The sequence below is a fragment of the Apis mellifera genome, linkage group LG13, assembly GCF_003254395.2.
Source record: "Apis mellifera strain DH4 linkage group LG13, Amel_HAv3.1, whole genome shotgun sequence".
Lineage (NCBI taxonomy): Eukaryota > Metazoa > Arthropoda > Insecta > Hymenoptera > Apidae > Apis > Apis mellifera.
The window spans coordinates 912,347-926,172 of NC_037650.1; the positions used below are offsets into that span (position 1 = coordinate 912,347).

General features: G+C 19.9%; 1 protein-coding gene and 1 non-coding gene across 2 annotated transcripts; one reads left to right on the forward strand and one right to left on the reverse strand.

Annotated features, from left to right (window-relative positions):
• Positions 1-1,359: 1,359 nt before the first annotated feature.
• TRNAN-GUU lies at positions 1,360-1,433 on the reverse strand. Its single transcript has one exon. It is a non-coding gene; the product is annotated as a tRNA-Asn (tRNA).
• Positions 1,434-7,412: 5,979 nt separating this feature from the next.
• Positions 7,413-12,449, forward strand: LOC102653897. The gene is given in 10 exon segments (XM_026444719.1): positions 7,413-8,083; positions 8,934-9,053; positions 9,133-9,250; positions 9,534-9,795; positions 10,383-10,434; positions 10,437-10,501; positions 10,607-10,697; positions 11,988-12,133; positions 12,202-12,334; positions 12,399-12,449. Coding segments are annotated over 10 exon segments (1,245 nt in total). The 5' UTR covers positions 7,413-7,876.
• Positions 12,450-13,826: the final 1,377 nt, after the last annotated feature.

Here is a 13,826-nt window from a genome sequence, read left to right on the forward strand (position 1 = left end):
TTGTCCAGATAAAGATATTTTTGAACTTTCAAACTCTTTATCTTTTTTTTTTAAATAAAACTACTCTAAGATGAATTTATTAATTTAATTATGTTTATTATTTCATTTGAAATTTATTATTATTATTTATATTATTTATATTTATTATATTATTATTATTATTTTTTTTTTTCTATTAACTATTAATTATTTTCTATATTCTATATTCAAAACAATAATCTTGCACATCAATGCAATAATTTATTCTATTATAATTAATTTATCATTGATATTATTCTATATCCTAATATATGTATTAATGGTTCTTTTTAAAAAATTTTTTCCTTCATATAGCTCCACAAAAAAAATTGAAATAATAATCCTAGCAGAATCTTTGATTCTTTTTTAATATTATTTCTGTAACAATATACACATCTTGTAGAATTATTTTTTGAAGATGTGTTTAGTATGTAATCTGGAAAATATAATTCAGTTTTCACAATCTGAATTGGATACGATGCAATTGCGTTTTCAATGCATTATGCAGCAACAACTGTACTTGCATTTTCCATTGTTTTTCTTACATAATACAAAGCAATTCGAGCAAATAATATCTGAAAAGTGAAGGAATATCATCTTAAAATTTACGAATATATTTTAATTTTAAAATTGCAATTTAAACAACAAATTTTAACTATTTTTTACGTGACGTGTATATTCATCAAAAACAGCTAACTGTATTTATTGATAAGTATCTTGTTTTATATTTCAAGTAGCACAAAACTATAATGAACTGAGACAAAAATTTATCTTTATATTTGCTACTATATTCAAAGATAGGTGGAAAAATTTTAACAGTTGAAATTATTAAGTTACTTCAATAATCAAAAATTCAAAGTATTAAATTAATTAAATTATTCAAATTTTAAATAAACTTATAACTTAAAGTAACTGTATTCGAAATTTTAACTAATTATTTTTTTTTTCAAGTTAGTCTGCAATTTTGATATTCAATTATCTCAGTATTTCTGTCCACGTTTCCAAACCATGAACGCATCGTATATAAATTTTTTAATATCAATGCAATATCAATTTTTAATTCAATAGCCTTCAAAAGTAATAAATCTTGGACCAGTAAATTTGTTTAAATTTAAATTTTCATAATCATATCTTGATATTATCTTTATATCTTGAACAGACAGTGAAAAGAGCAAAGCCGAGATTGCATCAAAGAGAAAGATCTCTTGATTCAAAATTCAAAAACAAATATTGCCAAAAAAGTTTCTAAGTTTCCATCTTTATCTCTGATCGAGGATCTCTCGTACGACAAACATATGTCATACGACAGACGTACATACTCTCGTACATAAAAAGTAAATCCGCCTCCGGGTGGGCTCGAACCACCAACCTTTCGGTTAACAGCCGAACGCGCTAGCCGATTGCGCCACGGAGGCCACGTGGATCGGTGATCGAAGAAAATAAGGAAATTTTAAAAGAAGAAACAAACATTATTAATTAAATGAATAAAAACTAAATAACAAAAAACAAAGAAAATTTTTAAAATAATATCGAAATAAAATATGTTATGACGCTTATTATGATAGATATATAATAAAATATACAATTTTATTGCAAATATCTCATTTACGATATAATGTTAATATTTATTATATTTGTCAAGCAAAAGCTATCGAGATGAATGTAGTTTTGAAATTCATTTGACATGTCTTTATCATATGCATGAATTTTTAATAGTTATTGTACATTTAACAGATAATATAATTTATCATTCAAGATAATTGCAAATATATCATAAAAGAATAAGTGTAAAGAAATTTAAAGAAAAAGTGAAACTATATTTTGTAAAATAATAGTATTGATTTTCTTTTAACGTTAGACATTATTGAAATAACTGGAATGTGATACGATATTAATTAAAATAATTTGCAGATAATTTCTTCTATAGATTGAATCGATGTTAATAAAATTTTAACAATATATGCAAAATATTATAATTCTATTATAATTTTATCAAATAGATTATGAAAAATAGGAATTAATGTTAATTATAAAATTTCATACTATATAACAGATTATTTCATATCTATATAGAATAATTAAAAGAAATACACATAGAATAAAATATTTACTAGTATTATATATATATATATATATATATATATATATATATATATATATATATATATATCATATATTCATAAAATATTAATTCATGGTGATAAAATAATAAAATATATTTTAGAAAAAATAATTAATAGAAAGTTTTAGATATAAAAATTTTAAGAAATTTAAATATCGGGAAAACTTTTAAAGTTTGAAATGAAGATTAAGTCACAAAGAAATCAAAACAAACGAAAAATTGATTTACAACAATATCAATTGAACTTTATTTATTAAATTATAAGCAATTTAAATTTATATTAAATAGAGCAAAATAATGAGTTGAACTATAGAATTTTTTTATTATTGAATATATACATATATTTCATTTTATGTGTCTTATTTTGTCTCAATTTTTTATAAATAAAATCTTAAATATTTTTGTATACAACTTGGGCATATTTATTAGACGTTCGAATTTCTAGCTAATTTAAAACGATTTCACACACAAATTAATGTATAAAACTTTTACATTTTAATATTTTATATATCTTTATATAAAAAGAAAGAATATTTGTTGAATATTAAAGTTTATATTATTATTTTGTATGATATTTTAATAATAAAGTAATTACTAATGCATTCTTTGTCAGAATAAATCTTATAATCTCAATAACGTGCTCTTACATTCATATCTATTATTTTTATTTTTCATCTTTTTTTATTTCATTTCTATTTTCATCGCTATTTCTTCTGTCTATCGTCAATTTCTTAATGAATAAAATTAATTTCGTTATTTAATAATGAAAAATCAAACTCATCTTCACTTGAATTAATTTCATTACCGTATTCCATGCTTACAAAACTCAAAAACTTTGAAAATAATATTTCTATTTCCACGATTGTCAAACGCGGACTAATGCCGAAAATGTAGTTCGATTCATCACGGTCTAATTTGAGATAAAAAAAATCTATTTGATAACGAAAGTATATTTGATAGTATATTATTCTACACTTTATAAGATTATATATAAAGAGTTTATAAATCTATTCGTGAAGCGATATTTTAAAATACCCAAACATAAGTATATCAGACTCGTTCGAATTGCCGCCTTAATCCAAATGATGGCTGAGAGTCATTGGAACGCAAAGAAATATTAACTCTTCCAACCAATAACTCGAGAATTTTCGATGAATTTCTCGCAGAAAATTTAAAATGATTTCACACACAAATTAACGTATAAAACTTTTATATTTTAATATTTTATATATCTTTGGATATAAAGAAACAAAATTTATATTTGAATATTAAACTATTCATGTTGTTTTGTGTGATATTTTATAAAGCAATCGCCAAGATTGCATTCTTAATTTGTCAGAAAGTATCACAGTAAAATGATGTCTTTCATCTTCTTATTTCGTTGAAAGCAAACGTTTACAATCCTTCTTAACTCTTGTTAATATAATATATTTTCACATTCATTATGTATTATTCTTATTTTTTACCTTTTATTTCAATTCTATTTTTATCACTGTTTTCCCTCTCTCTCTTTCTCTCTCTCTCTATTATCAATTTCTTTATAAATAAAAGTAATTTCAATAACGAAAAATCAAACTCATCTTCGTTTGAATTAATTATATTCTAATTATCTTCATTATCATATTCTATTCTTGTAAAACTCAAAAACTTTGAAAATAATATTCCTATATATCCATGACTGTCAAACTCGGACTTAATGTCGAAGATGTAATTCGATTCGCGATCACGATCTAATTTAAGAAAATCTAGCTATTTATATTATTCTATATTTCATAAAATTATACGTAAAAAGACAAAATTAATTTTCAAATTTATAAAAAATAATTGTTTCAATGTAATGTAAATAACAATTATATATTAAAATTTTTAATCTTTTTTTTAAACATTTATAAATTAAATAAAATACACGTATATATAGGCAGATAATTAATCGATAAAATTGATTGGTTATATTTCAATAATTGAAAAATATTCTGTAAATTTTTTAAAAAGCATTTAAATTTTAATTTTATAATGTCTAAGAATATCTATTTTAATTTAAATCATTATAAATTTTTTTGTAAATTAAAATTAAAGTTTAAGTAATTACTTTATATTAGAAATTTAATTTATACAATGTAATGATTTGTGCAATTTTTTTTTTTATATGTTCTGCATTGTTTCACGCAAAAAAAATCGAAGTAGAAACTTTCTATTTTTTTTTATTGCTATATTTGATTTGCAAAACTTTGCAAAAATATATTAAAATTAATTTTAATATTAGATTAGGCTGCCCCTTATATATATCGATATTATTTTTATTGCTTTCATTATTTTGTTATTTTATCAAATTATTACTGGTTATTATGGTCCATATCTATCTTGTTTCTTCAAAATATTATTTTCAATTCTCAAGATCCAATTTATGTTTCATTATGTTTCAAATTCGAAGCACTTTCCAAATTTATTGTCTTCTATAACTTTTTTTGTCACTCAGATATTTTTATTACGCGGTTTTACTTAAAGCTTTAAATCAAATAAATATTTACTGATTATTATGTATTATGTATTTTTTTTATTCTATACTAATTAAATGCAATGTTAATTTTTTTTTATACATATTTAATCATATTTTTTAGATATTGCACATTTTTAACGAAATAATAAATTATAATGAAAAGCAGTACTGTTTTTTAAAAATTAATCTAATAATTATAAAGCTCAAAATCGGAAAGAAATAATTTTGAATTTCATTAGAATCACTGTACGCCTGTTTGGCAATAAATTTCTCTGAAATTATTGAGAATTATCATGGCCTTATGGTGACGATCTATAAATTAGGGAACTTTCCAATTTTCTAAGTATTTGAAAACAAATTCTAAGAGTTCTGTTTGATCTTACCACAAGGTTACTCGTTTGATCTAACAAATATGTATTATTATTTCATAAAATTTCGAATGATTAACAATATTAATAATATTTATTGAAATAGAATAAGTATTGCATTATCGAAAGTATTAGAAACAAAAAGTAAACAAAAAAAAAAGATGAGAAAATAATATTCGAAATCGTGTTTTAATAATTTTTTTTGTTGCCAGTATTGTTTTGTTTTGATTTTGATTCGTTCCTTCATAAAGTATATTATAAATGAGAATGCAAGAAAAAAAAGTTAATCAATTTGTAACGTGCGTTTGGAATATAAATAAAAAGGACAGTATGTAATATATATGCATTTTTTAAAGATTCCAACGATATTAATTTGAATTGTCAATGTATGAAATAATTGTTAAATTTTTTCTTCAATTCTATAATCTCGTATAAGAAATTTGATTTAATTAAAATTTATTGAAGAATAATTAGAAGAATTATTAATATATTAATAATTAATTATGAAAATTAAAATTTAATTTATTATTCAAAATTTACTTCTTCAGTTTATAATTTTCAATAGTTTAGCAATAATTTTTGAGCAGATTATAACATTCACAGTTCTCTAATGTTTTCCAAATTCTTAATCTAAAAAAACATATGAGAATAACAGTCATTTCACAAGTCACACTTGCTTAGTTACTTTGCGATCTTGTTTTGAAAGTGAAGGTTTTCGAAACCGCCTTCCAATGTAACTATTGGTTATTCTAACTTCCTCTTAGTTTATGTTTTCATGAAAAATAATGATTGAAGGACAAACTAAGCGATTCTAGATGAGACTAGTTAGAAAAAAAAAAAATAGAATTTAGATTAGATAGAATGATACAGATTGAAGTACAATTAAAATTATTACAATCAATGATCAATTAGCCATAAACAGTTAAAATAAATCGCCATTCGTTCATTATCGTTCATATAAATGATCATACGATCAGTTTTAACGATCGACAGTAAATGATCCTTCGAGATTATGATAATATCATCAGTTCAGATATTCCATTTGTGCAATATTCAAAATTATTTAATTTAGACTTTAACAGAAATAATAATCAAAATTTAATATTGATATTTTAATTAACACTATGTTTTATGTCCATTAATAATTCGAATAAATTCGAAAATTATTTTGATAATCGAATTACTAATTATAATAAAAAATACATTCATTTTACTAATATGAAATTCTATGGAATTCTATGAAATTTTGATTTGTACTTACGGTAAATAGCTAGATAGAATATTATAGTATAATATAATTTATCTATGGATTTAAATAAAACGTTTATACAACAATTTACTATAAATTTATATATAATATCATATAACGCTTATATATAATGTCATATCTCGAAATTTGCTATAATTTGATATATAATTAATAATTTTCATAAATATTATATATATATATATATATATATATATATATATATATAACATATATATATATATATATATTGCATGTTATTAAAATATCAAAATATTGTATTATATTAAAATTCTTTATAATTTAACAATTTCCGAGATTATCAATTCCAAGTTCTAAGAATTCAAAACTCAAAATTATTCTCTCATTTATTTTCATATAATATATTGGAGAGTTTTTATAGAATATCAAAAAATTTTCTTCAAAAATTCAGAAAAATTTTTTTTCTTAATATTTCAATTTTATATATGTTGATATTTAGTTTATAAGTTTATAAGTTTATAAGTTTATAATATTTATAAGTTTATAATGTTAAAAAAATAATGTCAAAAGTTTCTTTTAGTTTTTTCTGTTTTTAAATGTTAAACTTAATTAAAAATACTAAAAAACGATAAATATTTGTGTTTCTTCTAACTGGATGCAATTGATTTGTATTGTATATTATTTTCTTCGAGTTTATTAAATTATTTTAAAAATTTTATAAACTTTTTTCAAATTATTTAACAAATTTATTTGTTTCTTGTTATAAATTTACATTAATAATTATAAAATTATATAACCATTGTTTATCATTTATATTCTCAATTTATTTTAGGATATTTATTTTATGGTAAATCCTCAATTCTAATAATAAAAGATTATAAATATATATATATTTTTTATCATATACTCTTAATAAAATTATATCGAATTTTATTAAAATATTTCATATATATTTCAAGTTACATTATATAAATTACAATAGCGTACAATTTCATTTGAAATCAAATTAAATATAAAAATTACTCGTTCAAGTATTAATAATTGTGATTTAACAATATTATTTGAAATAATATTAATTATAATTATAATACTAATAATAATAATTTAAAATAAAAATTATTTTTAAAACATAAGTACAATATACAACATATAAAAATTATTATAACTAGTTTAGATTAATTACATATTACACAAATATTTTTCTTTCGAATAAAATTTACATATATTATCATTCGAACAAAACACATCCTCTTTTATTCATATCTTCCAATTTCTTCTTGTTACTCCTATTGAATGAAATAACGATATGAAGTATTTATAAGTGATATAAGCAAGAAAGAAGTTCTCTAGTAGAGTAACCGAAAGATACTATTTATACTCTCAACACTTGGAATGGAAGAGGAAAATAAAAAAAAAGACTGAAGACTAAAATAAATGATAATAAAGATTAATAATACAAACAAGAAATTTGAAAACTATAATTTTCTTGAAAACAATATCTATTATGGAAAATCTCCTTGCAGAAGATATGCATAAAATCGATCGATTGTAATTTACTGCAATTGTTATATATTATACTATTACTATTATAAAAAAATAACACTATGAAAATACGAGAGAGAAAAATAAAGCGTAAATAATATATGAAGCCGAGGTATAGTCGAATGATTCTTGGAGTTCTATATGACAGTCTATATCTGACTAGAAATATGGACGTATTCGACAAACACTATCACACCTATTGTACTGTGTTGAAAATCATTGGACTATGGCCGTACAATAATTCAATCTATGTATGGATTCAAAGATTATGGATATCGACATTATTTCTTGGCAATATAATATTTCAGGTGACGAAAATTATAATTTTCTTTTATATAATTCATTCTACTTTATACTGAAATATTTTATAGGATATTTCGATTTATTATAGTATATTAGTATTCTTTTCCATAAATTAATAATATGCATTTATTATATTATTATGAAATATAAATAATGTGTAGTAATATAATGTATTATGATTTTAAGTTTTGAATAAATTATGTACGTATATTAGCGTGATATGAATGTATGAAATCATGATTGTATAATATTCAAAAATTATCACATTTTAAAATATGCAATGTCCAATTAATATATACACATATATAAAATATAATAATATTTTATTAGGTTTAGAAATTAATTTTCGAAATAAGTGAATTTTAAAAATAATAGTAGAATTGTTCCTCATCAACACGTATATATCTCTTTAAAAAAAAAAAAATTAAAATTCAATTCTACATTTTTGTTAATTTTCATGTAATTGAATCTTCTTTTGTAATTTATTTGTATTTAATTGAAGATTTAATTAAGATTATGCAATTACTCTTTAGAAAATTTAATTTTTTTGAAAAAAACAAAAAAATTTTATTTTAATTTTTATTTCTTATTCCCTTATATATGCTATTCACCTTTTGTATATATATATAAAAAGAACATACTATTAATATAAAATTAATATCTATGTTTTTATCTTTTCACATCTATATTTTACTTTTATTTTTGATTATATTTATTATTTTACAACAACTGTAATATTATATATATTTTAAAATGATAATAATGATAATATATTTAAGAACACGATTGAAATATTATATAATTTTTAATTTAAAATTTATTATTTTTAACATATTATAATTTAAAAAATTTTAGATATTATCACTTATAAGATCTGAAATTACGTTACGAAACTGTATTTTAATATTGTCTACGACTTGTCCACTTACAATAATTTTGTTACGATATATAAGCTTTATAATATTTTTTCCTATGGTAAGTAAAAATTAAATTATTTTAAACTTTTTCATGGAAAAATATTTTTACATATTATTCTTTTTTTTTTTTGACATAGGTAAAACTTTTATTTCATCATATATGTATGGAGGAAAATGTAGTACAAGATTTAATAGAAACACACATACGAACGAAATACATCGGTGATTGTCGTTATATGATCGAAATACTTTTGCGTAAGAAATGTGTAAATTTCATTGATGATGTCAGAATATAATATTAATATTGTCATTGCAAGAACTTATATATTTTTACATCTATCATTGTATTTAAGTTTTTATTATATGTATGTATATAACTATAATATTTCTAATTTTTTTCTTATTTTTTAACAAAAATATTATTTTCTTATTTTTATAACAAAAACAGTTTTTCAATGGTAATATTATATTAATGTTCCAATTTAAACTAATTATTGAATAGTTGATTAATTTATTGAATGGTTTTTTCAATTTTTAGATATGGTTTTTTCAACTATTATATTATTTAGTATATTCTTATTGTATTTTGTAACAATGGATTTCATAATGCCTTTGAACGAATCTCGCAGATATATTCTTCGTTACATTACATTATTTTCTGCCAATCGAACCATATATTTTTATATTTTATACTTGGATTTTTTATTTGTTATTATATTTGGATTATTATCTATAATATGTACGGAATCGATAGTTGGACTTTGTAGTTATCATACAAGTATGTTGTTTAAAATTATTAGGTAAGTAAAGTTATAATAATTTTGTATATATTCATCAATTCCGTGATATTTATTATGTAATAAATACTAATTATTATTATATTTACAATATTTTTTACAATATGAATTAACATTCATAAGATTATAGTTGCAAGACATATAATTTTCGTATACTTAATACTATTTGAAATACATAATATATTTTCCTTACTTGTTATATAGAATATTAATATACAGCATGTGTTAATATACATTAGTGTTAATATGCATTAATGTGTTAATAAACACATTGTTTTTTTTTAAATTTTTTGTATATATTATATTTTGTATTATTGTATATATTATACATATATATATATATATATATATATATATATATATATATATATATATATATATATATATGTATAATATACAAAAATTAATGTATCTAATATTTTTAAAAAAAGAAGAACGAATTTAAAACATTAGATACAATTTTTAAAAATATTATCGTGGTCTAAACAATGTATTTTCTTGATCAACTGTACAAGCATATACAAAACAATTTTAAATAATAAAATTATAAAGTTCTTAAATAATGTGTATTTACAAATCTTTGCTTTTAGCCATCGAATACGAAAGATTATTACATATTTAACTATGTTTAATGTCTCATCATGAAGCAAATTGATTCGAAACTCGCAGAACTTCATCATGTAGTGGATATTCATAATCAAACTATCGGGTTGGTAAATTAAAATATGATATTAATAAATTAATTAAAATAAAAATATACTTATGTTATATATAATATTCCGAATATTTCGCGAATTTCATGTGACAATGAAAGATTTATCAATATCATGATAAATAATTCAGGAAAACAATTTATGATGTCTACTCTTCTAAATGTGATTTCAATGACTATAAATCTACATCGAGTAAGTATCTTTTCTTTATTACATAATAATAATAAATGAATTCACACATGCCAGAATTTTCAATTATACCGAATATTTTATTTCAATTTATTCATACAATTAATCTCTTGAATTATGTATATAAAAAATATGTATATGTATATTATTCAAATTAATATTTTATAGGACATTTGTGTTTAAAAAAAAATATCTTTTGTTAGCTCTTTGATTTGTCTAAATAGAGACTTTTTCGAATTTTCAAACTTTATAACTTTATATTTTCAAATATTATATTTTTTTAAATAAAATTATGTATTTTTATGTAATAAGAATCGTAATTTATTCCAAATTTATTTTCCTAATTATTTCTATTATGATTTTCGGAAATCATTCAAGATTATTCGTTATTATTCAATTTCAACATTTATTATTATTAATTAGTAGAAATTAATACTTTTATCCAATATTTTAAGAAATATTCTTGCACATCGATACAATGATTTATTCTGTTCTTAAATTACAGTTCTTTTCACTCAGAAATATCAATTAATTTGAGACATTTTTTATGCGATTCTTCATATAATGGTTTCTTTTAAAAACTTTTCCATTTATGTAACTCTGAAAAAAATTCAAATTCTATAAAATAGAAAAGTAGAAACTTTAATAAAATATTTTATTATATTTTATTATTTATTAACTTTAATAAATAATAAAAACTTTAATAAAATATTTTATATCGATAAATATATTATTGTTTATATTAATAATTTATTTCAATCATAAATCTTCTGGTCGCAAACAAAACAAAATTTAAATAATTTTATGTGATCTTGAACGAGTTTTAGTGATCAACATAATTTATATAATAATGAAATAGATTAAAATTCTCAATAAATGCATGTAGTTCCATTTAAAAAAATTATTGTCAAATCTCAACAATTTAAAAACATATGATAGTCATCATAAGAAGATCTTTTATATATATATAAATTTTATGCAAAAATATATGCAAAATTTTTTTTGAAATAATATTAAAAATACATAATTTAGAAGATATTAATAATTTAGAAGATAATTGTGCGAATAGAAATTAAAATGAAATATTCTGTATATTCAAAGATAATTTTGTATAAGAATTTTTTTATTTTTTCGAAATTATGAAATTAAACGAAATTTATGATACTAAACAAATCGCTTCGAATTTGTATATATTGAATAAATAATAATAATAAATAAATGTAAATCAATTTAAAAATTAATCAAATTATTATATCGTATTGAATATATTTAATTTTTTTAATTATTAAACAGCTAGTAAGTGCGATTATAACTAAAACGGATCAACTGGAAATTTTAATTTCTCTTATCTTTTATTTCAATCAATTAGTAATGATATTTTTAAAGAACCACAATGCTCAGATACTTATAAACAACAACGAAGAATTTTTTCATGAATTGTAAGTTTGAATTTTTATTCATTAAATTAATTACAATAACATTAAAATATTCTCTATTTAATTGATAGATATATCCCTGTATGGTATTTTGTACCGTTAAAGATACAAAAGATTTTATTACTTATTATGATACGAAGCTCAACTGCATGTATATTTCACATCTTTGGTGTGTTTATTCCATGCTATGTAGGATTTACAACGGTAATTTGTTTAAATAAAGATATCATCATTTTAATTCAAATTAATAAAAATTGTTTCATTTCAGATGTTAAGCACTTCGTTTTCATATTTTACTTTGATATACTCGATACAATAAAATTGATAATATCATATTAAATGTATTGAAATATAATATTGAATATTGAAATATAGTATTGAATATTAAAATAAACAATTATTATTATTCTGTACTTCATTTGTGCTTTGTTTTATTTGTTTTTTTTTGTTAATATTTTGAAAAATCTTGAATTGCTAATTAATCTATATTATTTGTTGTTGATCATTTCTTTATCATTACAATTAATTATTGTTTGAAAATAATGTAATGTTATTGAAAATAACACCATTTCATTTTTAATATGGTGCTTGAACGTATCATATATGTTAAATCATATAACATTTATTATTATATAATTATATAAATAATTAGTATATTAAATCAGTTGCATCAATTTTCTTTCATAATATTTAATTAATTCGAATCAATAGTATAGTAAAAATCTATATCTAGAAAAAAATACGAACAATTATATTTATATAATGAAGTATGAAGAGAAAATTATTATGACGGGATAAATATTTAATTTTTTTAATTCCACTGTTGTATTCTTTCATATTTTCTTAGATTCCTATAATAATATATTTGCATAGTAATTTTTAAATAGTGGCAAATTTTACATAAATTTATATACATTAAATTAATATTTTGCGAAATAAATCAACATTAAAATCAAACTTATAGTGCGTATCAAACTTCGGTAAAATTGATATTCATAACGATAACTTTAATATTAATTTCATTCTTTAACTAGCATTTTTTATTGACCTATCTTTTCATATATCGTTTATTTTATTAAAGAAGAAGACCAAAATTATTTTCATATATTTTTAGGAATGAATGCGAACATTGCAAATGATCGTCAAAATTTCTAATATGATGAAAAAGAAAAATATTTTTTCACTGTTAATGATTGCGCTTCAATTGTTATTGTTTATTTTTTATATAATTTATAATCAATTTTTCCTGAAGAAAAGCAAAAAGTCTGTATATTATTTAGATAATATCGTAATTTTTTTCAAATTAGTTTTGGAAGGATTTTATCTTAGAAAATATAATAAACTAAAATTGACTTTTGATTTGATAAGATTAATAAAAAGAAATAATATGTTTCGATTTTTCATCTTACTGATACATTCAATGAATTTCGATTTTTATAATAAAATGAATATATTCGAAATAATAATTATAAATATTCTCCTGCCAATTTGAATTTCTATAGTTCAGTGCATCAATTAAACAATCTTTACTTTTATCTGATTGGAATTCAATGTTTTTTATTCTAATATGAGATTATTAAACAGAAAAAATAATATTCAAAATTCTTTCAATATCTATATTTTAATCATATTATTAATCATATAACACGATTATTATTTTATTAATATTCATTAAAAAAAATCATAAACAGTAATG